General features: G+C 39.2%; 1 protein-coding gene across 1 annotated transcript in view; it reads left to right on the forward strand.

Annotated features, from left to right (window-relative positions):
* The window catches only part of ATOSA (atos homolog A), a 39,639-nt gene extending 19,539 nt beyond the window's left edge, over positions 1 to 20,100 (forward strand). The window contains exons 2-12 of the mRNA XM_063142422.1: positions 4,161 to 4,345; positions 5,769 to 5,971; positions 6,585 to 6,710; positions 6,936 to 8,775; positions 10,067 to 10,174; positions 12,910 to 12,989; positions 13,965 to 14,073; positions 14,683 to 14,841; positions 15,523 to 15,591; positions 17,707 to 17,906; positions 19,088 to 20,100. Of these exons, the coding sequence (XP_062998492.1) occupies positions 4,161 to 4,345; positions 5,769 to 5,971; positions 6,585 to 6,710; positions 6,936 to 8,775; positions 10,067 to 10,174; positions 12,910 to 12,989; positions 13,965 to 14,073; positions 14,683 to 14,841; positions 15,523 to 15,591; positions 17,707 to 17,906; positions 19,088 to 19,241 (3,233 nt within the window). The 3' untranslated portion in view covers positions 19,242 to 20,100. The remainder of the gene's footprint in view (positions 1 to 4,160; positions 4,346 to 5,768; positions 5,972 to 6,584; positions 6,711 to 6,935; positions 8,776 to 10,066; positions 10,175 to 12,909; positions 12,990 to 13,964; positions 14,074 to 14,682; positions 14,842 to 15,522; positions 15,592 to 17,706; positions 17,907 to 19,087) is intronic.
* Positions 20,101 to 22,829: the final 2,729 nt, after the last annotated feature.

Below are 22,829 nucleotides of genomic sequence, written 5' to 3' on the forward strand. Positions count from 1 at the left end.
CCGTGCTTTACTCCACAGGCTACTCCCAAATTTGGACTGGAGACCAACTTTAGCTTGTAACCTCTGTAGGAAAGGAACATCCTAATATGATGGGAAAGAGAACATCCCACATTTGTTTTGGAGGTATGAAGGACCTTGTTGTGACATCCTGGCTTGCCTTTTTTACTTCCTCTTTGACTTTTTTTTTTTAGACTGAAGAGCTATGGATTTCTGTAGAACAACGAAAATTGCTGATGGCACTGATCATGTCTCTTCCTGCCTCCCATTTCTCTGATCGTTTTTTCTAGGCCTGCAACGAACATGTAATTCCCTCTCTGGAGAACAGAAGACAATGGGTGTGTTGTCCTATTACTAAGAAATACTGCAGAAATTAAACTTTAATTAAACTAAAAATAGGAGAATGGTAGCTCAGTGGTAGAGTGCATGCTTTGCTTGCAAAAACTCCTATGTTCAGTCCCTGGTATCTCTCAGGTAGGATTAGGAAAGGCTCCTTTGTGAAATGCTAGAGAGCCACTGCTAGTCAGTATAGATCAGGGGTGAGTAACTTTGGAGGGCCTGGAACCCATCAGGGGCTGCACCCCCCTCCCCCCATCAGTGCTGAATTTTGGCAGTGAGAAAAACCCTGAATTTTCACCTTAAAGCAAAGGTGTGCAAGAAGCATGTGCCTTGTTTTAATGAAAAAATCATGTTCCCAGGAGCCCCGGAGGATTGCACCTTAAAGTAAAAATCCAGCCTTTTCCCCATTGCTGTTTGCTCCTGAAATTCAGTGGCAATTCAGCACTCCAATAGAAATTTCGGGGTAGGGGTGGCTGCAAATTATTATGGTATAAGCTTTCTTGGACCAGAGCCCGTTTCATTGGACGTATGGAATGTCATCCTGAGTTTATATATAGACATGGGTGTAGGAAGCAGACGAAAAATGCTATCAGCGAGGTCAGAGTTCACCTTCTGGGGCTTTGCTTTGCCTCAGTTCAATGTTTACTCTTTGGTCAAGGGCATAGGATGATACTGAAATCTCCTACATTGCTGCATTGACTTGCACTGAGATAAGTGTTTAAGGACCAGAGACGACTTTTATCTTTCTACAGGCACTGCATATTATGTTTGTGATTCAGTGTACACTTCTGGCTTCTTCTCTTGCTGTGAAGCAATGCATGCTATTGAAGTACTTGGGGAAACTGTAGGACAGAGATCTCTTGTGCCTGTTCCATAATACATAAGTATGCAACTTGGTGGAATTATTCAACAATCAAATAACACTTGGGAATATTGAACTTCTACCACTGATTAGCTCTGAGGCCAATTTAAACAGCCAGGGTTGCTTAAAACTGAGATAGCACGCTGCGTCCAACATAATTCCTCTTATGTCCTTACTGCTGCATGTTTGTGCTGATTTCAGCATAGCAGACACCTTCAGGTCACATGAGAACTGATGTGACCTGATCCCTGCAAGTCCACAGGGCAGGGGTCAGTAGAATTGGCACATTTGGGACAATCCAAATGAGGAATTGACTAGGAGTTGTTCCTTGGCGAACTCTATACCTCCTTTTCTGGAATCTACTTTATTTTCTTTTTGTTTACCACTAAATTGTTCCACATTAAGCAGTGCATAAAAACATTTATTGGATCCAGCTTGAATGTTTAGAATAGACTTTCTCCTGGACACATCGTGTAGTATTTATAACATCATGGATATTTTGTCTTCCCTGCCACAGTTTGAGGACATGTTGTTTTTGTCATGCGTTAGCTTAGCTTGTTGATTGATACATTCAGCGTTGTCCTATTAACTGTCTTGGAGAGCAATAGAATCAATTTTAGGTCATATTACCTTGGCTCAATAAAGTGTATATGCGTATGCATGTGTGGAGAGTGTTCATTACTCATATGTAACACAACATTGAGCAGCTTATTTCATGGTGTGCATTTCAGCTTTTCAATGAACTGAGATTCTTTTTAGTAAACAATCCTGTATAAGAATACCCTTCACACTAAGCTAAGCCTATCCCATTTTTGTGGCAAATGCATTGTGCTTTCCGGACATTTACTTGGACAGATGTATTTGATTATCATCACTATGCAATGGGGAGATGTGTATGAACCCAAACCTTATTCCTGGCTTTGTGTAGAGTCTACATCCCCGAGAAGGGGAAAAGGAAGCTCTACTGCTATTCTGATCTTTGTGAAGTTGGTCATTGAGTATAACTCAGAATTTCTTAATATCAGATAGCTACTGATGGAAGTAAATTCTAGAACATCATTTCAACAAGACTGTAGTCTTCAGTTACCGAAGCTGAATGACTTAATTATTTGTTCTAAAACGTGAACTGCTGTTCCAGATTTCTCCCTTGCATAACGTTTTCTAAGGATGCATGCCAGTTTAGCCTTCCTTTATACAAGTTAAATGGAAAAAGTCTTTGTGACTCCCTTCAACTTTCTCAACTTCCTTTAAAGTATTTGTCTCTATTATTATTATTTTATTTTAGTGAATACCAAATCTGTTCCCTACACGCTGTAATTCAGAACTTTACTGCATAAGCCTGCAATCTGAAATACACTTACGAGGGAGTAAACTAGGCCAAGTTGGACTTGCTTCCATGCATAGAATTGTACTATTTTTATTTATTTATTTATTACATTTTTATACCGCCCAATAGCCAAAGCTCTCTATGGAGCTTGATATTCTGAAAAACATGACAGTACAGTGGAAGGACATCTTGTATGACATCGGTGGGGAACTGGTGGTCCTCCAGATGTTAGGCTATAACTCATATAACTCCTGATCATTGACCATGCTAACTGAGTCTAATGGAAGTTGGAATCCAACATCTGGAGGGCCACTGTTTCCCCACCTGCGCCATATAGAATCCTGAGAGCCAATCATTATGCACCATACATTAACACTAATGAAACATACTGTACATAAACATTGGCATGTTCCATACATAATATGCAAGTATTTTAGTTGTACTTACGTGGGGGTAGATGTGTGTGTGCTGTCCTGTAACTAAACCATTGTGAATAAATTTTAAAATGTTGTAATCATTAAAAATGCTTGGACACAGTACCAGTGAAGGAGAATGCAAATGAGGCCTGCAATGTTTCACAATGGGAGGGTTGTGTGAACGAAACATAAAACAAGGGAATTTGTTACATTATGCATCTGCTGGAATCAAGTATCTCAGTGTAATTTATGAAGAGCGCTGCCAGCTGCTGCTTTATCTACTGAGCGTTGCTGAATTTTAATTCTTCATACTAGTTTCAACTGGACTTGTACTATAACAATGAGTACTCTGTATGTTCCTTGCAAACCTTGCTTGGGACAGGAGGTGTTCATTATTAAAAGCTTTTTTTAAAAAAAAACCAACCCAACCATTGGGTATGATTGAAGTGCAAGCTCTTCAAAACTTAACCAAATTGACATTTTGAATGATGATATACTTTTTCTTACACAATAAATATTTAAAATCAGTATATTCTAATGAGCTATAGTCTTAACAACGGCAAGACATGGTGCCCCCCTAGGCTTAATGCAAAACTTGACTTTGATTTGGTTTGCACATAACGTTAACCCATGGTATAGAACTCCCCGCTGGAAACCAACGTCGCCTTTACTGCTGTAAAACTGCTTGGCCCTTGAACTACAGTCAGAATTCAGAGTGGCGTTTAGAAAATAATTTCTGAGGTTATGATGTGCAAAAGGAGGAAACGGGAACCATTATAAATAATAATAATAATAACAATAATAACAATAATAATAATATAATTTATTTCTTACCCACCTCTCCGATTGGATCGAGGCAGGGAAAAACAGCAAGCATAAAATACTAATTAAAAACATAGTGTACACTGTTAAAAAACATCCTAAAAGCATACTAAAAGTATCCTAAAATTCCGCTGGATAGGCCTGCCGGAAGAGATCAGTCTTGATAGCTTTCTTGAATGCTAAAAGATTGTCAAGCTGACGAGTCTCCTCCGGCAGGCTATTCCATATCATAAATGATATGACGATGCAAGTTTTACACTGTAACTTTAATAATTAAAAACTTAACATGGTTGAATTCTGTCTAAATTAAATGCATATGTATCACAAATGTATATGTTGAACTATTGTGCATGTTGGTGCTCTTCTATATCATTGGGTGCTTTGGTCTTTGTGTTAGATACTTTAGATGAATACTTTGAATATGAAGCTGAGGAGTTCCTCATCAACTTGGCCTTGCTGATTACTGAAGGCAGAACACCAGAATATTCTGTAAAGGGTAGGACTGAAGGCTTCCACTGCCCACCAGCGCAATCAAGTCAGCCAGTAACAACTAAGCATGAATGCAGTGACAAATTGGCCCAGGTATGATGACCAAATGTTTTAATTGTCATTGTTAATCTGTCTCAGCTGGTTTTTCCAGTAAATGAAATAGCAAGTGCTACATGCTTCTGTGATTAACATTTTTAGATTGAACAAAGGTATTTTGTTTAAACGCTTTCAGTATTCATGATTTGGGATCATGCTATAATCCCTGCTGTCTTAAAGCACAGAAATGGAGTACGAAAATGGATGTGAAGATTCAATACGCACAATTTCCCTTAATTTTATTAGTTATTCATTATTACACTTGTATCCTTCTTTCCCCCCCCCCCTAAAAGGAATCCAAGGTGGTTTACATGGTTCGTCTCTAAATGTTATCCTCACAACAGCCCTGTGAAGTAGGTTAGGCTGAGGCCATAGTTAGACGGGGCGATATCCCGGGGATCGCCCCGGGATCGTCCCTGTGCATTCACAGGATGCACAGGGGATCCCAGGAGCAGGGAGGGATCATCCCCCCTTTCCCCGGGATCTCGCTCTACACTTCTAGCTTTTTCTGTGGTCTCAGGCTGATCCCAAGACCGCGGAATGTGTGGGTGGGCATCATTGTTTGTCCCAGCTCCTCGTGAGTAACCAGGCACAGGGTGGGGGGAGGGGGAGGGGGAGGGTTTTAAAACTTACGGTTTTCGAACGAGCACTCCTTCTCCTTTAACAAACAAACAAAATGATGGTTGTGTTGTCGCGCGCCACGTGTAAACCAGGGTGACGATCTCGCGATCATAAAATCGCGAGATCGTCCTACTACCCCCCTCGCCTAGCCATGGCCTGAGTGACTGCTTTAAAGTCACCTAGTGAGCTTCATAGTCAAGCAGGGACTAGAACCTAGAACTCTTGTGTGCCAGTCCAGGACTAACCACTGTACCGCACTGGCTCTTTTGCAGAAGAGAAAGCTTGAATGGAGCGTTCCAACTTGAACCCTTTTATAAGGACATGAGTAGATTTCAGTCCCTAACATTCAAATACCTCTAGAAGATGTAAAACACCAGAGATGGAAAGAATGCTAGAAAATCAAATAGGATAATAGAGATGGAGATATACAGTGGTTATGGTGTTAAGCAAACACAACCAAATTCCTGACGTTTTGGGTTCAAGGCTATCCCTGTTGGGTCAGTTCTAGTTTAATCGTCTTTTTAACTTGGGTAAGCCATTGAATTTAGAAAGTTATAGCATTTGGATGAGGCCCTATCATCCTCTTGTTGGCCGTAGAAACTGGCATGGTTTAATCACGCCGGCTGGATAAACTGGAAGCGGTTCAAGAAGGGCTTCAACAAATGGAGTCACCTCTTCAATAAGACATTATAGACTTTCTTTGCATTATACAGTACTAGAATTGGCAAGTGTCTGTGTGGCTTATACACAAGAAGCCAATTTAAAACTAATATTGTATCCTCCGATTCTTTTGTTCAAGTGCCGTCAAGCTAGACGCACTAGGTCTGAGGTTACGTCGCTATGGAAGAATAATATTCCTATCATGATCGAAGTGATGCTACTTCCAGACTGTTGCTATAGTGATGAAGGACCCACCACAGAAGGAAATGATTTAAACGATCCTGCAATCAAGCAAGACGCACTGTTACTCGAAAGGTGGATTTTGGAGCCAGTTCCACGACAGTAAGTTTATACATGAGGGTTGGTTTAGACTCTTGCATACTTTCCAAACAGCAAGGTGTTATATATGTCTGTGGTTCTTTGGTATGGCTTGCTATGGGGCTTTAGTTCACTTTTGTAAGGTTCTTTTTGTAAGATTGAATTTTAAGGTGGTTATTTTGCTGCAGTTTTACATACTCATTCACTAGCTCATTCAAGCTAATGTGTTATGATTGCTGGAAGGAGATTTAAATGAATCCATGAGGAGGAAAACTAATAAACCTCCCTCTCCCGGATTACTTATCAAAAGTGTGTGCCTAATTTTATCTTAATATGTAATATTGTTGATTAAAATATTAATATTTTGTGGGCACTAGAAATTAGAAAGCAAGCTTGATATTCCTATTTAATCCTGTTTGTTTTTGATAAACCTGGTGTCTTTGTAGAGTTTTAACTGTGCATTGAATAAATACAACCCTTATAATGAGTATAGGAAAGGAACTAATGCAACAAAAGTTATTGATCATAATTTTCTCATCTTTTTGGATAATTGCACTCAAGCCAAATTACTCTTTTGTTGTCTTTTCCATTTGTTTTTCACCAATACATGCCTGTTTCTCTTTGATGTATTTTTTAGAAGTGGTGATCGATTTATTGAAGAGAAGACCCTCTTATTGGCTGTCCGCTCTTTTGTGTTCTTTTCTCAGTTAAGTGCTTGGCTGAGTGTTTCACATGGAGCAGTCCCTCGTAATATTCTCTACAGGTAGGTTCTTAGCAGACATTGGGTGATTAGAAAGAAGATTTTACATGGCTCTTCTGTTTGCGCATGATCTTGTTGAAGAGAATATTAGTTTTATGATTTTTTTTTTAACATTTTGGAATACATATTAGTTCACGGAGGGCTCAGGAAAGTGAATTGTACTGAATTGTGTATAAAGAAGTGGTTCTGTGTTAAATACCCCATACACCTTGATTTTTAATTTTTCAGAGTAAGTGCTGCACATGTGGATCTGCAGTGGACGTTTTCCCAGACCCCAACTGAGCATTTTTTCCCTGTTCCTAATGTTTCTCACAATGTGGCCTTGAAAGTCAGTGTCCAGTCTTTGCCTAGACAATCTACCTATCCAGTCCTGACCTGCAGTATTCACACCAACCTTGGCTTTTATGAAAAGAGAATAGAAGAACATCATGTACATCAGCACTGTGACTCCATCAAGGCAGAGCAATGCAATGTGCCCACCTCGCACCGTGCTTGTGGCAAGCCGATGTGGACTGAAGGAGTGCTCGGTGTTAAAAAGGGCCCTGAGTTTACTACAGCTGTCAAAAACCTGAAACTTTATCCAACATCTGGACTTGGGTCTGACTTTGGGGCCTCAGATTCTAAAGTTCAGTGCTATACAGCTGCTGTTGACAGTAAGAAGCTACCCCAAGAAACATCAGAGAGAGCATTAAAATCTTTTTGCTTAGCTGACTCCCACCTACATAATGGCTACTCTTCCCGCCAGTCGTTAGGAGAGTCTATTCCTTTGATAGGCTCTTTACTCCAAGAGCGGCATGAAGTTATAGCAAGGATCGCCCAACATCTGATTCACTGTGATCCAGCAACATCACCTGTCATGGGGCGGCCATTCAACACAAATGAAACGGGTTTGGTAAACTCAAAAGTTATGCGCAGTGCATGTGAAGAGGAAAGCTTGCCGAGGAAAGGAAGGGAATTGTCCTCTACTTCTACTGCTAACTCAGAACTTGCATCATCAGAAAACAGCAGCGTTGGAAAAGCACGAATAATATCAGAAACGCCATTGCTTGATTCCTATGCCCCAGTGAACCAGTGCTCCCGCCAAACTATAGAGGAAACTAACCCTCTTATAAGCTCTTTACTTCTGGAGCGGCAGGAGGTGATAGCAAGGATTGCCCAGCACCTGATCCACTGTGATCCACCTTTGCCACATGTTACTCACCCTGTGTTTAATGTTCATGAAATTAGTTCAGTTAATCCAAAGGCTTTTCACAGTTCTTGTGAAGAGGACAACCTACTGAAGAAAGGCAGAGAACTCTCTTCAGATCTCTTCTCTAATTCAAGACTGACTTTATCGGAAGACAACCAAAAAACAAAAGGGAAAACACCAGCAACCCCTTTGAGTTCATTTAAATATGATGCTGAATTGAAGGTATCTCCAAGCTCCCAAGTGAGAAGAAAACTGCTTCTAGCAGAGCCCAATGAAGTAGTCCAAAACACATTTCAGCAGCCTCCCACCAGTAGAAATCAAAGTCCACTAACTTGCCTGAACCAATCATGTAGCAAAGAAGATTATAAATCAGAATTGGCAGATAAATTGGAATTTATAATTTCTGGTTGTTCCCATAAGCCTCAAGTGGCAAAGAAAGGTATTGCCAAGCAGTATTCACATTTCAGCGATGAAGTGATCTGTACAGATAAACCCAAGGACAGAACAATCACTGGTGGAAACAGCAAACCAGACTGTTTAAGCAATCCACAGTCAGATCAGTCCCAAATACTTGAAAATATGAAAGTGACTGTAACTCAGGCATCTGACAGTTGGCACAAAAATGAATTTAAGCACTTAAGTAGAGACTCTAAGCAACCAAATATTTGTGAACAAAACTCCCAACTTACTAGTATTGAAAACTATTTACATAAAGACCACGAAAGTTTCAAAAGCAAAAATAAGCAAGATAAAGTGAAAAACGTAAATGACGAGAATGAAGACCCAACAGACTATGAAGTACAGAAACGTTGTCAGAAAAAGCCTGTAGAAGACTGCTTGGTGGCTTTGTTTGAACAAAAGAAAAATACAGAGATGCTGGTGAGTGATTTGCATGTCTGTTTATTTATCAGGCAATTCCTACATTCAGTTTCTTTCCTACCACCCCACCCCCACAAGTGTTTAAGATGAGATACAATAAATGGAGAGGGCCTTGTGTAATTTAGCAGGTCTTTCTGGGGAACGTCCAAGGTGTAGCTGCTTTTTATTTTTACTTGCAAAATAGTAGAATCCAGAATGATAGATCATTGCTGCAAGCAAAATGTGGAATACGAAAGATGGGTGGAAAGGCAAGGAAAGACTAAGTGCCTACTTGTGCATCATTTTGGCTGCAGTAACTTGAGCCGGAGATGTATCCATGCATGATAGATGTGGGGGCTGGCTGCCTGCTTCCTGATCACAGCAGGTTTCAGGATGACAGTAACGTTTTATGGCTCAGCTGAAATCCTTCTATCTTACAATATTTCAGTCAAAATCAGATTCATACTGTACCCTTGCATGTGGAGTTAAATATCTGTAGATTCTTTATCTGTAGATTATTATTATTAATAATAATAATAAATTTATTTCTTACCTGCCTCTCCATCCTCATCGAGGCGGGGAGCAACAATAAGTATAAAATACATAAAATATGCTTTATTAATTTATTAATTTATTTTATTTACAATATTTATATACCGCTCCCCGTTCCACTAATAATACACCTCGAAAGTATGAAGGAGAGCTCTGATTGTCCACTGTGGCTTATTCTGAAAGATTATCTGTTAGTCCCAAACATCATGTTGCTATAAATAGAGATGACCTGGCTCTTGAGAAAAAAGCACCTTGGTTCCATAATACCCTTCAACTTTTTTTTGATGACCTGGCTGCCCTGCCACTTCATGGGTGCTGGATTTCTGTAGTAATGCGAGTAAAAAGCAAATTAGCCTGCATTAGCGACTTCAATCAAAATGTAATCGAGTTCTTTTGTAAACTGTAATTTGACAATTTAGCCTTTTGAATTGAGGTGTAATCTTAAAAATAAGCCACCTGAAGGTGCATTTTCAAGGGGAAGTGCAACTGGCATGGTATTGTAGATGCTACCTACCATGGATCTTCTGCCTTTGCTCCTGTCTGTAGCCTAGACACATGGGAAACCAATATGGAGTAACCTTCTTCCTTCCCCCCACCTCCCACCCCACGCACATATATGAATTTTAAAACAATATATACTTAGTGAAGGACATTGTCCATGAGAAATTACTTCTGCAGAACTGATCTAAAATCAGGAGAACTGAATTTTAACCAGAAGGGTTTCCTATTTATAACGGATTATTTTCCCTCCTACGGACAGAGAACACCACTCAAACACGTGTGGCGCAAAACCAATTTTCACCATTTGGATGGGACGTCTACTAAGGCTTTCCATCCTCGAACTGGATTGCCCCTACTTTCAAGTCCTGTAAGTTGCTATTATATAGCTCTGCCCCTTTCATAATTTCCCCCTAAAAAAATTCTCTGGCTTTTTCATCCTAACAGCTTTGTAAGATTCTTTGCGATAATGTTCTTTGCTGTTGCTGTTTTCATGCTGTTTTTAGATTTTGTTTTTGTGTGTGAATTCTTTTTTGGTTTTAAATGTTGACTGGAAACTTCCCAGAGAATGGTTATTGGCCAGTATATAAATATTGCAAGTAAATAAATGAAAACCAGTGGTACTGTAGACATTTTGGCTGTGTTTACTTTCTCCTCTCTTGCTATGGTATTTTAGTTTTTAAAATATTTACAGATATAAGCGAAATACATGTTTTAAAAAGAAAAGGCTAGCCTCATTTGGTGGGAGGTAACAATTATAATAGTCTCTCTTGTTCAGGATTGGACCTTTTTTTCTTTTTTTCAGAATGCAAATGAAAGCATTTTGAAATGTGACCAAAAAGGATGAGAATTCAAATCTTAACATTTTAGCTCCTGAGGACTGGAACTCAGCGTTTCTTGATAGGACACTGGCTCTGATCCATAGGCAAACACTGCATAAAAGCATCTCCCCACAAATGCACTGTTGATGCTGTTAGCCCAGAAACTGCTGGTTGAATGTTGGGGGAGGGGGTGCCTTGAATGGATTATCCCCCTCCCTCCGCAAACAATTGACTGTTTATGACTGAGGTAAGAACTTGTTGGACAGAACACACGTGGTGCAGGAGCACTGTAGACAGTGCCCAGGTAGTGGAAGCAGGAGATCTCCCCCCCCCACTCACTCACACACAGGTGCCAGCTTTCTGCAAGCATAGGATCTCATTGAAAAGAATGAGGCCTCATCTACACCAAGCAGGATATTGCACTATGAAAGCGGTATATAAAAGGCAGGAGCCAAACTACTGCTTTATAGCAGTATTGAAGTGCACTGACAACTGTTGGGACCCATTGACATATTTTATTTATTGATTTATTTATTTATTACATTTCTATACCGCCCAATAGCCAGTGCTCTCTGGGCGGTTCACAAAAATTAAAACCATTCAAAGTATAAGACAACAGTATAAAACCATAATATAAAATACAATATAAAAGCTCAACCAGATAAAAACAGCAGCAATGCAAAATTACAAATACATATACCATATACCACTTTCATACTGGTACCGTATTTCTTCGATTCTAAGACGCCATCGATTCTAAGACGCACCCCATTTTTAGAGATGTTTATTTGGGAAAAAAGGGCATCTTAGAAGCAAAGAAATACTTCCCTCACCGCCCAGCCAACCTCCTCCCCCCCTCCGTGCTTTCTTCTAATGGTTGTGTCCTTTTCTTTTTTCCCTCTGTGAGAGAAGAAACTGCCGTTTGCGCGGGAAGAAGGGGGGGCGTTGAAACAAAGAGTAAACTTAACTCTCCAGTCCCGCTCTTTACTTGTCTGTGCACCAGGGGACGACGACACGCGAGTAAGTCCCATGGAAATCGATGGGACTTACGAATAAATTTGCCTAACAAAAAACCAGGCGCTTACCCAACCAGCTCCTCCTCGCTCGCATGGCTCAAGGCTGCTGCAGGAGGTTCCTCTTTTCCTCTTACCATATTGCTTCGATTCTAAGACGCCATCGATTCTAAGACGCAGTCCATTTTTAGAGCTGTTTATTTAGGGGAAAAAGTGCGTCTTAGAATCGAAGAAATACGGTATATCCTGCCTGGTGTGGCTCCTGCCTTTTATATACCACTTTCATAGTGCAATATACTGCATGGTGTAGATGAGGCCTGAGCCTCATGCGGATAATCCTTGCTGGATCCGTGTGCAATTGAAGCCTTCTGTATATTTCATTTTGATGCCAAGTAAAAACATGGCTTTTTAACAAAGCCTTTGATGGTTTAACTCACCGGCACATTGTTTTAACTGTTTTAGCTGCTTTTACAGCTTTTAAATTATATATTGTTTTAACTTGGTTCATGGTTTAATTTGTTTTTAACCGTGCATATTTATTGTTTTATACTGTATGCTTTTATCTGTACGCCGCTCTGAGATCTTAATGATATACGGCGGGATATAAATGTTTTAAATAAAATAAAATAAAGAGGGCTGTTCTTAATTAACCATATCATTTTAGATTACCCTCATGCACCCTGATACAGACTGATACATTTCCTGTATCAGTCCCAATTAATTTCAGTGGAGAGAGCCGATCTGCATCACAAATTGTCAAAAGGATTTGAATTTTTTTTAGAAAAGTGAACCGTGAATCTGTCCCTCAAACTATCCATTTTAGCGCTCCTTTTTCATTCTCCTTTACAGTTCTTTTACTTGGAACTGTTGGCCAATAGTGAACAGGCTCCGTTGTCTTTATTCGCTTCCCTTTCACCATAAAACATTAAATTTGTTTTCGTTTCGCAATGAGACATTCAATGTGCTTATCAAAATGTCGAACTCAGGTTCAGGGTGTTTCCAGGTGGAGGGTTCCTAGTGCTTCTAATTAGAAGGCAGCTATTCCATCTTTTTCTCCTTAACAGATTTTCTGCAATAAGAGAAAAGACGGAAGAAGCAGTGGGAATGCACAAGAGGATTATGCATGGAAGATGACTATGTCCGGGGCCCCTATAAAATTCTAGGGCAGGCAGAGTAGTGTCATTAAAAAAAGACTTGTCTGGAAGCACCCGAAGAACCCGCAACCAAAATAACGGTGTTTCTCTCTCTCTCCTCTTCCCTACTCCCTTGAGGTTCCTGAAAGGAAAACACGATCAGGATGTTTTGATCTAGATGCATCATTATTGCATCTGAAATGTTTGTCCTCCAAAAGGTATTTATTTATTTATTCCTAATCCTTATATGTTTATAAAATGTTATCTGTAACCCTGGATAAATACAAAAGAGCATTTTGAAGAAAGTACAAAGACTGAACTAATTGGACTCGACTAAATCCAAACATATTGTAACTAGGGTTGCAAATCTTTAAATCGATTTCTAAAACCTTTTTCGTCAACTACAAGACATGTTTCTTTGAAGTTATAAAAGCTATAGATAGCAGGCGCTGTCTTACAATAGGCATTCACTCTTGCGAGCGAGTGAAGGGGGGAATGGTGCATTTAAGATTAAAGAATCATTGAAAAGTTTTTCTTCAAAACTGTGGTCACATGCAAATGTATGCAGATTTAATCAATTCAGTTTTAGTTGATCGATTGACTAAAATTTCTCTAATCATGTTGTCAGACTTACCTGTAATTTTTTTCTTTAATTCCTGTATAGCAATGGAGGTTTCAAAAATATTGAGCTCTATACAATGCCTTCTCATAACTCTTTAGTTTTTTTATGATAAATGGCCCAGTGCCAAGATTCAACAATATGACCTGGATTAATTGTATGTTGTCACTAAGACAAAGCAGACTGTTCTAATTGGCAGGATGAAACAAATTTCTGTCTGGCTTGTGCTGCTGAAAGCACAGAGACCTTCCATAGAATGCTAGTGAAAACGTTTGGAATTTCCAGATGATGGCACATAAAGATGCTTAGATGATATTGACATGCTAGGCTATTATTTTATGCAACGTCACACTGGCAATTTTTGATACCTATGGAAATAGAATGTATGAAAAGTATGTGTTGAGCTGATATTTTTGAGGTCAGCTTAATCAGTGTTGTAGCCCCAAAATTCTGTACATATTAATTTAAAAGCATATATAGTTCAAATGTTGCAGCCTAAAAATAAATTACTTTAGGCACATAACTCTGGAGGGAAAAAGTACTAACCCAGATTTCTTACAACCTTTTATAATAGTCCACGACAGTGTATAAGCAAAGAGAATTACCCAGATATCCACGAGAAACCATTTCTGAGTTCCAGTGCACCACCTGTAACTAGTCTTAGCCTTCTTGGCAACTTTGAGGTAATGTATATATATATATTTCCCAAATCCTCTAGTCCTTGTAACAAATATGCTGATACTCTACTATAGCCTATGTAGCATGATCCTAAACATATTTTGGTCAGGGCAATGTACCTGATACCTAATTTACCAGTTTCCAGTACCAGATGAAAATGATTTTATTTGTCCAGCCTTTTAATTTAGGACACATAATTGCTTTAGCAGCCTATTGCTATATATTTTTAACCTGCCTATTTTATGTTTTAATTGCAGTCGTTGTTTTTGAATAATATGTCTTTTTCCTTAAATTGTAGCCACTTAGAAATTCTATACCATAAGACAGGATAATTGTAATTGTTTTATTTGCTACTGATATTTTTATCTATAGTTTTTTCTGATCTATTTGATTTATGTACTGTCATGTTAACACCTTAAGGTTTTGTGTGATATTATATTGCGTTACTGACCATCATGTTTAAACCAATACAGTTCTGCTGATTTAAATCAATTTCAAACCATGTTAGATGGGCAAGCAGCCCGACCTGATATTGGGCAGCTTTCAATAATCCCGTACTACAGACTGGATTTCATAGCTGGCTTTTTCAAGTGAGAATTATTCTGTTTTTTCAGGAGTCTGTACTGAACTATCGTTTAGATCCCCTGGGCATTGTAGATGGCTTCACAGCTGAAGTGGGAGCAAGCGGAGTCTTCTGTCCAACACACATGACTCTTCCAGTTGAAGTTTCATTCTACAGCGTTTCTGATGACAACGCCCCCTCTCCCTATATGGTAAATATTTGAGCTTTATGCTTCCGTTTAGCCATTAAAATGTTTCTGTGTATCTTTATTAAATCCTGGTATGGTTTTTTTGAACTTGGGCACTCAGATTCACTCCGGCAAACTAAATAGAAAGTAGCTGCCCTTAGTAAAGGCCACTGCATAATCAAGAACAGGTGATCTGTGAGGCTTTGAGCCTGTCATTAACCAGTTGGCCTAACTGAATTGAAGAAATAGATGGCCAAGTCGTTTTCAGAAATGGAAGCTATTGCCTGTGGCTGTCCTGTCTTCCCTCTTGTAAACAAAGGCATTGTTTTGTAATGATTTTCCAGTGGATTTAATACTGCCCTATACTGCTATAGTAAAGAGTATGTGAATACTGTTGGCCCTTGATGACCAATTGTAAGTGCAGGCTTTGAAATAAACATTGTCCACATAGAAAAAATGCTTGCAAGGGACACTGTTGGAGTGGGTGGGACTAAAATGCCCTCTACTAAGTGCACTTTTTGTGCTTTCCTAAGTAATATGTTACTTATGTGTGACGCTGTGCAAAAACACACAACCCAACCCTTTTTTATTTCAAGTTTCTATTGTGTATCATTTCGTGAGTTAAGAACTTTGCTATCCTAATACTTACTTCAGATGTCTGTCTGTAATGTTCTACTTCTTGCTTTCTGTTTCCCCATCCTGCAGGGTGTAATTGCTTTAGAGTCTCTTGGAAAAAGGGGTTATCGGGTACCTCCTTCAGGAACAATACAAGTGGTATGTACTCTGTGGCATACAGTTACATTTAACAATCCTCTTTCCAACATACAGCTAAGCATTTGCTTCAAAGAAAACTAGGTAAGTTTATTAGACCCTTAAGGGAATTCCTTAGTTGCCCACTTTAACCTTGACAGAGAGAAGGGAAAATACACCCACCATATAATCTGGTCCTGCGTTTTGCCGGTCCTGATGAAGGAGCTCATGCCCCCTTCTTCCACAACTCTTGCCATGTTGAATTCTACTCAGGACCATCTCAAGGATATTAATTAGTGGAGAGCCCCCTTCCCTGGCCAAATCTTTGCCAGCTGTGCTGAAGGTGGGAGGAGCAGGAACCAAGCAGTGAGGATAGCATTTAGGAATATAATTAGGCAGTTGCCTAGTAACTGCAGAGATATTCCCCATCACTTCCTGATACTTGGAAAGGTGATAGAGAAATACACCGATTCTCTCAGTCTGCTTTATCTTTTTCTCCTAAGAGCGGGTGTCGGGTATACCAGAGTCTTGAATGCTTTAAGGTGGATTCCTGCATTGAGCAGGGGGTTAGACTCGATGGCCTTATAGGCTCTTTCCAACTCTACTGTTCTATGATTCTATGACAGCTTGCTACAAGCTGATGGTAGAATCCTGCACTGGATTCCTTCTTGGCAGTGAAACCTTTGTGGTTGTCGGAGTATTCTTGGTTTTCATACCAAGCCTGTGAAACACAGCAAATGTTGATTTGTTTCCTGCTGAGACGCTAATCATATTTGCAAAATATAGAGATTTTGTAGGGTGTGATACCTAATGAGTGTGTTAAAAACGATGTATCTGCGAAATGGAAGATGGCTATAAATAGGACACAAGAAGGAAAAATTGAGCAAGTATTTATAGTACAACAAATGCTTTATTTTATATGTCTGTTCAATTGCTTACTGGTTCATGTGAAGCTTCCAATATAATTTTCACAGTGTCCATCAGGAAATTGGAGAAAAGTTAGGGGTTATCAAGCTCTGAGAACATTACAACTAGTATTTCACAGGAATTTGATTTGGGTGATGTACTACCCAAAGTTATTACTATTTGCTAAGATAGGATATCATGCTTTGTTGGAATATAGTGCATTTCTATGAGATTTGCAGATGAAAGAAACTGTGAAAAGAAAGACATAGAATCCAACTTGAACATGGTAATTCGGTTTCCTCTTTGAACATCTGTCATTAATTTGTAAGCTGTTTTTATTGCCTGGTTAAAACAAAAGCTATGAAATGAATCAAAAAGAAATAAACACCAGGAAGGATGGAAAATGTAGTGTGTATAAACATAGAATTGGGTGTGGGAGAACAGATGAGACTAGCAGCAGTGAAAAGGTTCTATGCCTCATAGTAGACCACAGTCTGTCTCTCATTGTAATCAGTCAGAAATGTGATACTGCTGAGCAGAAGTTTTTTTAGGGGGTTAAATGAATGAATATTGTATGCAAGACATAAACATTTATTTATTTTTTGGTTTTATTTAAAAGATTTATTTGCCGCCTTTCAAAAAGCAATATTTTTCTAAAGTGGCATACAAGATGTAGCAAAATCAGTTTCAAACACATGAAAATATTAAAATAACAATACTGGAGCAATGACGAGCAAAAACAATAAATTCAGATGATTTAATTCTTTTGCGTTGACAGTATAGGATACTCAATAAGATATACCTGGTATTATAGATTAATGGTAAGGATCCCTATTCATCCTGTTAATATGGTGAACATTTGTTTGGTGATAAGTAAAACAAGAGTACCATGTTGTGGCCAGAGGCGACTGGTGTGTGTGTGTGTGTGTGTGCGTGAGAGAGAGACAGAGACAGAGAGAGACAGAACATTCAGTAACTGCTGACAGAACGCTCTTTGATCAAGTGGAGGCTTCTATAAACAGAATGGGGTGTGGAGGGGACCTGCAACCTCCCCTAAATCTGCTCCAGAGGGTTGGGGGGACACTTTGGAACATGTGGAAGGTGACATGGGGCCACAGGGAGGGGAGGCGAATGAGCAAAAATCACCAACCTAATGCCCCTGGATACAAACCACTAAACACAGTTTCTCAATAGAATAGTGTCATTCCGAAGCATTTGTTTGTCCTGTTTCAGACCTTATTTAATCCTAACAAGACTGTGGTGAAGATGTTTGTAGTGATATATGACTTACGAGAGATGCCAGCCAATCATCAAACATTCCTACGGCAAAGAACCTTTTCTGTCCCTGTAAGGCGAGAAACAAAGAGAAGTATCAATAAAGAAAATATTCGACATACTGAAGAAAGACTACTACGCTACCTCATTCATCTGAGGTGAGACTGAGTGGGGTGACGTTTTTATTTCCTTATTACTTGACGCAAGTAATATTTATTTAAAAAATAAAAAATACAATTCAAACCAACAGCTTGCTTTTTAATTAATGCTGAAAAGTTTTTGGATAAAAAGCAGCCGACGCTAATACTGGTATTTTGCATGTACTGATAAAAATTGAGATGGGCCATATGTATTGGTTTTTCATTTTTTTGCTGTAACAATAGATTTGAAACGAGTGACTCAAGTTTAGTTGCTGAAGCCATACAAGTATTCCAAAACAAATGAAGTCATACAACTGTAAACTGCTTTGCGGCAGCATCTGTTTAGAAGGCCTTAATTAAGGTTGTGTCAGCGCTTCCATTGTGAAATCCCCTTAGCAAGAGGTTGTCAGCAAAAACATTTGCCCAGGGCTGAAACTTGACATACAGGAAATATTTTTTTAAAACCCCCAAAACAGCCTTTTAAAACCTAAGGGTCAGTTTGTTTGTGCAATTTTTCATGCCCATGTTTGTGTGTTCATGAAAACACTTGGGTGTTTTGGCAGATTGCCTTTGTACCTGCCTGCGCGATTGAAATCCTAACATATAATTTGCTGATGCAATACAGAGAACATTATGTTGATGTGCAAACCACAATTGTCTGTCTAGAGACTAACCAGCTTCTGTAAAATGTTCAAATTAACTGATGCCCAAACTTGAAGCCCTTTAAACCTTTTTTGGGGGGCAAGTCTCAAGAGAAGACATCAGCTAGGGATTCACTCAGTTTTGCACCAGAGGCCCGTCTTGTTTCTTAGTGAATGCAGAAAGCTGAGCAAGGAGAGAGCAGAGTTGTGTAAAAATAATAAGCTAATAGGCTTACCATTCTAATATGTAAACATTAGTGCTCTGGTCCATTCATTTGCCTGAAAGTAAAAATAATAAGAGTCGCAATCTCTGTTGTTTTTACATTTGTTCTTTTAACTTCAAGTAAGTTTGAGCCTGATCCTCAAAGTCCAAGCCTCAAGCTGTAGTTATATACGGATAAACTGAAAATGCCCATTTCCCTTTGAGCTAGTTCAAAAAGTAATGGTTTACATTATGAAGAAATTTCTTTTGCAGACCTCAATATCCTTATGTGAAACAGTTTTACATGTGGTAGTTCAGTCACCAGTAACTAATGTTGGCATCTGTTCCTTTCTTAGGTTCCAGAGTTCCAAGTCTGGAAAGATCTACCTCTATAGAGATGTAAGGCTCCTGTTTTCTCGAAAATCCATGGAAGTTGACAGTGGCGCTGCATACGAACTGAAATCTTACATTGAATCTCCAACAAACCCTCAGTTTTCACCCCGATGTTAGCATGACACAGCAATGAAAAGTATTCGCTCAGTTACCAGACTGCTATTTAAGACGAACAATTGGCATAAAATATATTATGTAAAAGGTAAATAGTGGAGAAAGTGAGATGGTGCCCAGGTGGAAGTCGAAGCTTTTATAGGGTCTTGGACCAGTTCTTAAAAAGGCTTCAGGAATGAGCTTTGTGTATTCCATGTAGACTGGAACATACTTAGTCCTAATCTTTTTATACTGGTTTTAAACCACTTCATTGGATGTGTTGCAATAGCAGATTCCAAATTAGTTTAGTGTTTACACCTTATTTTATTTTTTTTGGTTATTTAATATTTAATATTTCTTTTACTTAAGTGATGTTCATCTTTACTGTTCTAATGTAGCACAAATCCTCTGTAAAATCATACTGCGTATTTTTGACATTAATATTGAAATCTGAAATATATACAGAAGTCTTTACTTTGCTGTGTGATGTGTTTTTAAGTGATACTTAAGCTGCTTAAAATAAGGATGGGATTTTGAACGTCCGTTGCATTGTCATACTATGCAAGCATGTAGGGGCAAGATGAGTTGTGTATTTTTTTCCCTATATAGCTCATTTCTTCCCCCATATAGGTCCCATAACACATGAAACCATACTGCAAATTATTTGACTACTCATTCAGATCATTGACCCAACTCATAATTAGTATCATTTTCCGCCCTTAAAGGACCTCTTCTCAAAGCATTTCACTTTGTCCTAATCCGTATCAAAATTTTACATAACACTACCGTCCCATACCTGACTTTCTCAGACTGTGTTTTTAAAAAAAGATGTACTGTGAAAACAAAGTAGTATTTATATCTTAAATATATGTGAAAACCACAATGTTTGAATTCTGGTTTTATTTTGATAATGGACTTTTTTGTGTATGCTCTTAATAGGCTTTTGTCCAATGTAGGCCACTAGGTGGCTCTAGGAAGTCAAGCCTTTTACTACGCCTTGAAATAATAGCAAGGGATCAACCATGCACATATTCGTACAGCCTCTCTAGCTAAAGAAGGCCATCACTTTGAAATTACAGTTCTCTCAAAGTGACTAGTGTTTATAATAGAGATTAAAGATTTGAAAGAATTAAAAATAAGCAAAGCATGACAGAACTCGGCTTAAACTTGAGACTATATTTTAATATCACAATTTTGATAATGCTCAGCAGAAGCGTTCCCATTCTATCAATCTGTCCACCATCACATCCCATTCTTAATACTAATCGTGAAATACTATCAATATGCAGCAAGGTCATATTTGGCATTAGAATGTCAGGATATTTACCAGTATCACAAGCACCTATGTAAGAGTTTCTGGAGGCAACAGCAACACATAGATCTAATTCACACATAATAAAAAGCCACTATAGTTGAATTTCCCCATGGGGTTTTTCATTGCCATGGTAGCCACCATTTTGAATATTTGGGGTGCAGCGAGGATACGCCGTACCTTGTTATGTGCAAACCCAGTGAGGATGAGTTGTTGGGGTGGTTGACAAGCCAACAGAACCCATGGGCTGTTTTAGGGTTGCGGGGGGCTTGTCCACCACCTCAACAACCCACCCCTGTCAGGTTCACATGTAGCGAGAAGCTACGGCATGCTCCTGCTATATATACCCACCTGGAGCTTCAGAGGGTCCCCTCTAGGTGCCCCCATCAAATGAGGTGAGGCAAATGGGTACCAAGGAAGGGGCCTTTTCAGCAGTGGGACCCTAGATGCAGAACGCCTTCCCTAGAGAGGCTTGCTTGGGACTTACGTTCTTTTAAATGTTGGGTGAAGACACTGGGCAGCTTAGACATATAATAAAAAACAATTATCATTCAGAAAGGTCATATAGTGGGAAAAATTGATACTTACATCAAATCTTTCATCCCCAGATCTCTTCTACTGATTCAAGATGGTTTTGAAACCTTTCTCTGAAAATAGACTATTGGGAAAACAGCCGTCTGTTAAGTTAGATGTCAATGATCTAATCTGTTAGCAGCAAAGGCTGGTGTTATTTTTCCCCCCCTAGGTTACTATTTCTGAGGCCGTATAAATAACTACCATCTAATTTTCTTGGAAGTGTCCTCTTATCTCAGCCACCAATTGCACTCAAGGTCGTTAGGCATTCATCAGCTGTTGCTGCATAGCAAACGAGTTGTGTGCAGCCACTTAACACGTGGATTGGTGGAGCTTTTGTCTTTTGCGTTTGGATGCCTGCAAGTTTATTTTGGATGCCTGTGTATGTCATTTATTTCCTGTCTTTTTAATGACAAACGTTCTCTGGATGGAATACAAGAAAGAAGCAATAACCCCGTTGGCATCACGACCTCCTGCATACGAACAACTCACCATGTAGTGACAGCTCACCAAGTGTGTTGATCTAAATCACTGGTTCCCAAAATGGGTGGTGGGATTGCATAGGGGGGCGTTAAGAGGCAAGGGGGCAGCAGGGGAGCGCTTGAGGTGGTATTTTCCGAGAAGAGCCTCTCCAGAAGGTCTTAAAACCCAGGGACATTTTTATGGGAGAAGGTAGTTTGGTCCCAAGCCATATAGGGGAAGAATCCACACATGTATTAATACCGTTTAAAAAGAGTCCTTTGAACGGTGAATTGAGATGTTTCAAAAGCACCAAAATACTAATGAAGAGACATACTCTGCTTGGTGTGCCCCGCCACGCCGGTTGCAAAACAAAGGTGTTTGCTCTCTATTTCCCTCCCTCCCTAGGCAAGCCTGTGGCGGGTGCTTCCCATTTAAAGGGGCCAATTGAACTACAAAATGACATTGAGCTGAAGCCAAAGTTTAAGAAATCGTATCAGGAGTTTTGGTTACAGAAGGAAATAAGAATTTACAGAATAGTGAGGTACTCTGTCCTAGTTACTAAACGTGATATCTAATATTCTTGCTAAATGACTATCAGGCTTTGAAAAGATATCACCGGATCAAGTTAATCAATTATCTTTAATTGAATAAACTAAAAAAATGTTATTGGATTTTGAATAAATATTCAATTAATTGTTACTGTTTTGAATTTTATTGTTATTATCTTCCTTAGTGGGTTGTTGAAAACCGCTATTCTGAATAATGATTTTTATAGTGTAGTGTAGGGGGCACTGAGCATGAGTTTGTGGAACCAAGGGGGCGGTTACCTGAAAAAGTTTGGGAATCACTGATCTAAATCCACATGAAATATGTAATATACAAGCTAGCTATAGAAAAGGTCTCTGAAATCAAGGGCAATTTAAGGTTTTTGTTCAGAGGTGTGACTTCAGTCTTGAAAACCAGCACCTTTGAAATTAGAATTGAAGCACTGTTTTAATAGATAAGGGCAGTCTTCCAACTTTCTGCCCTCCAGATGTGTTTGACTATAACTCCCATCATCCCCAACCAGCATGGCCATTGTGACTCCCTGGCTGATAATTTACCCACAGCCATGGGTGCCTTCTGGTATTCATGTTGTACTCTTTTTGAAGAGTTTGGTTTCGTCTTCCTGGATAACTTCAAATACTCTAATCAACTTTTTCTCAGCTCCTTTTCATGTCTCCCTTAGCAACTTCCCACTTCAAGGAGTCTCTCTTACCCCTTAC

Source organism: Elgaria multicarinata, chromosome 16 (genome assembly GCF_023053635.1).
Source record: "Elgaria multicarinata webbii isolate HBS135686 ecotype San Diego chromosome 16, rElgMul1.1.pri, whole genome shotgun sequence".
Classification (NCBI taxonomy): Eukaryota; Metazoa; Chordata; class Lepidosauria; order Squamata; family Anguidae; genus Elgaria; species Elgaria multicarinata.